The sequence below is a fragment of the Telopea speciosissima genome, chromosome 10, assembly GCF_018873765.1.
Source record: "Telopea speciosissima isolate NSW1024214 ecotype Mountain lineage chromosome 10, Tspe_v1, whole genome shotgun sequence".
NCBI classification, from domain to species: Eukaryota; Viridiplantae; Streptophyta; class Magnoliopsida; order Proteales; family Proteaceae; genus Telopea; species Telopea speciosissima.
The window spans coordinates 49,197,370-49,199,159 of record NC_057925.1 but is presented as its reverse complement, the minus strand read 5'-3'; the positions used below and the strand labels follow the sequence as shown (position 1 = coordinate 49,199,159).

Here is a 1,790-nt window from a genome sequence, read left to right as displayed (position 1 = left end):
ATGGCGTTGAGTTTGAAGAAGTTCATCGGTACAGCAACAAAAGCCCATCAGTACTTACTACCCAAAACTCCTCGTAACGTTAGTGTTAAATACAACTCTTCTTCTGTTTTGCCGTCCCTTTGTTTTTTTAGATCCAATTCTTCTTCTCCACTATCGAAGTTCAGATGCAATTCTTGTCGGCCATCATCGAAGTTTTTCAGAATTGAGCCGGAACCCATTTTCTCCTCTGTGAAATCCTTTGCACCGGCGACGATAGCTGACGTGGGGAACACGAACTATGATGATGTAATCAATTGCGCGATCGATGGCCTTGGCAATTATGTTACCGTGGAAATCAAAAGGAACGTTGGTCCTGGAGACGTATCAATCGATTCCGTTGAGAGCGAGGTCGACCCTCTATGGAATTACGATACGCTCAACCCTTACCAGAATTCGGCTGGAATAGCAGCAAGATCCGTCATGGAAAGATTGGGAATCAAATCCGTCGGTCTTTCCCTCACTATCGAGAAGGGATTATCACCGTTAGGGAAAATTGGATCGAGTGCTGCTAATGCTGCTGCAGCTGCTGTTGCTGTTAATGAGATTTTTGGCAGGAAATTGTCGGTCGTAGATTTAATCCGAGAAACCCTCCCTGTATTGACATACTATAAAGATTGTCACATCGAAAATTTAACGGCAGCATTCATGGGAGGATTTGTTATGATCAACAATTACGTGCGTCTTGAAATAATTCCTCTTGAATTTCCGGCTGAGAAGGATTTGTTTTTCGTTCTAGTAACCCCAGAAATCGAAACAACTCAGAAATTGATCAGAACTGTTAGGATAACGGATGATGATTTTTCGATTTGTAAAAGTATGGCATCTCAGATGCATGGACCTGAAAGGATTAATAGGGATTGGACGAATTGTAATCCATTGATTCCTGGTCTTAAATTGGGGAAGAAAGCTGTGGGAATATTCGCGTGTAGAGTATTTTGGGCTAAGCAAGGAGAAGGGGAACTGCAAATAGAGCTGATGGATCCGGATGAGGAGCAGGAGAGGACGTCAAAAATTCCTGGTCTTGCAGCGGTGAAGGAGGCGGCATGGGAGAAAGGAGTATTGGGTTGTCAGTTGATTGGAAATAGGGTTGTTGCAGTCACTGATGATGAAGAGGAGGGTAAGGAGATTGGAAATCGAATGGTGGAAACTTTCCTCAACCATGGAGGTGTGAAGGCTTCTGCAGTTGTTCACAGTCTTGATCGGGTTGGTGCTAGGGTTATTTCTTCACAGCCGTATTGGACCAAATTTCGCTGTTACTGTAGCATTGAAGCCGAGGAAATGGGCTCTTAAATGGTATTTTACAAATTACTAAAACCTAAGAAGGTATCTATCTATATATGAACCCAAAAGGGCAGTGAATTATTCTATTTTCTTGGCTGCCAACCTTGTAGAAGCAAAGTTTTTTTCCATTTAATTAGGTCATAGATTTATTTCTTTGGTTCTTAATATATCAGTAGTAGTACTCCTCTTAAACAACTTTAATTAATTTCCTGATCTACTTGAGAATTGAGATAGATGGGGTTTTAATTTGCAGTAGTTTTTTCTATTTCAAATAACATTATCATCATACATGCATTACATTTAACTTTTACTTTTACATTATTTTGTGTAGATCATATAGTTTGGAATGAATCTAATAAAATGCATTAATCATCAAAGCTTACAAGTACTGCTCATGGGATTGTATAATGTATTAATACCAAGGTTATAAGTATATTAAGGTATCCATCGATGCTAATTGATCCGTATCT

At 39.8% G+C, this 1,790-nt stretch overlaps 1 protein-coding gene across 1 annotated transcript; it reads left to right on the top strand.

The window, feature by feature from the left end:
• LOC122643683 (homoserine kinase-like) lies at positions 1–1,329 on the top strand. The gene has a single exon (XM_043837281.1). The coding sequence runs from the start codon at positions 1–3 to the stop codon at positions 1,327–1,329; it is 1,329 nt and encodes a 442-aa protein (XP_043693216.1).
• Positions 1,330–1,790: the final 461 nt, after the last annotated feature.

Bases quoted from the DNA above. Each gene is read 5' to 3' on its own strand.
- LOC122643683 (XM_043837281.1), top strand. From the start codon at position 1: ATGGCGTTGAGTTTGAAGAAGTTCATCGGTACAGCAACAAAAGCCCAT.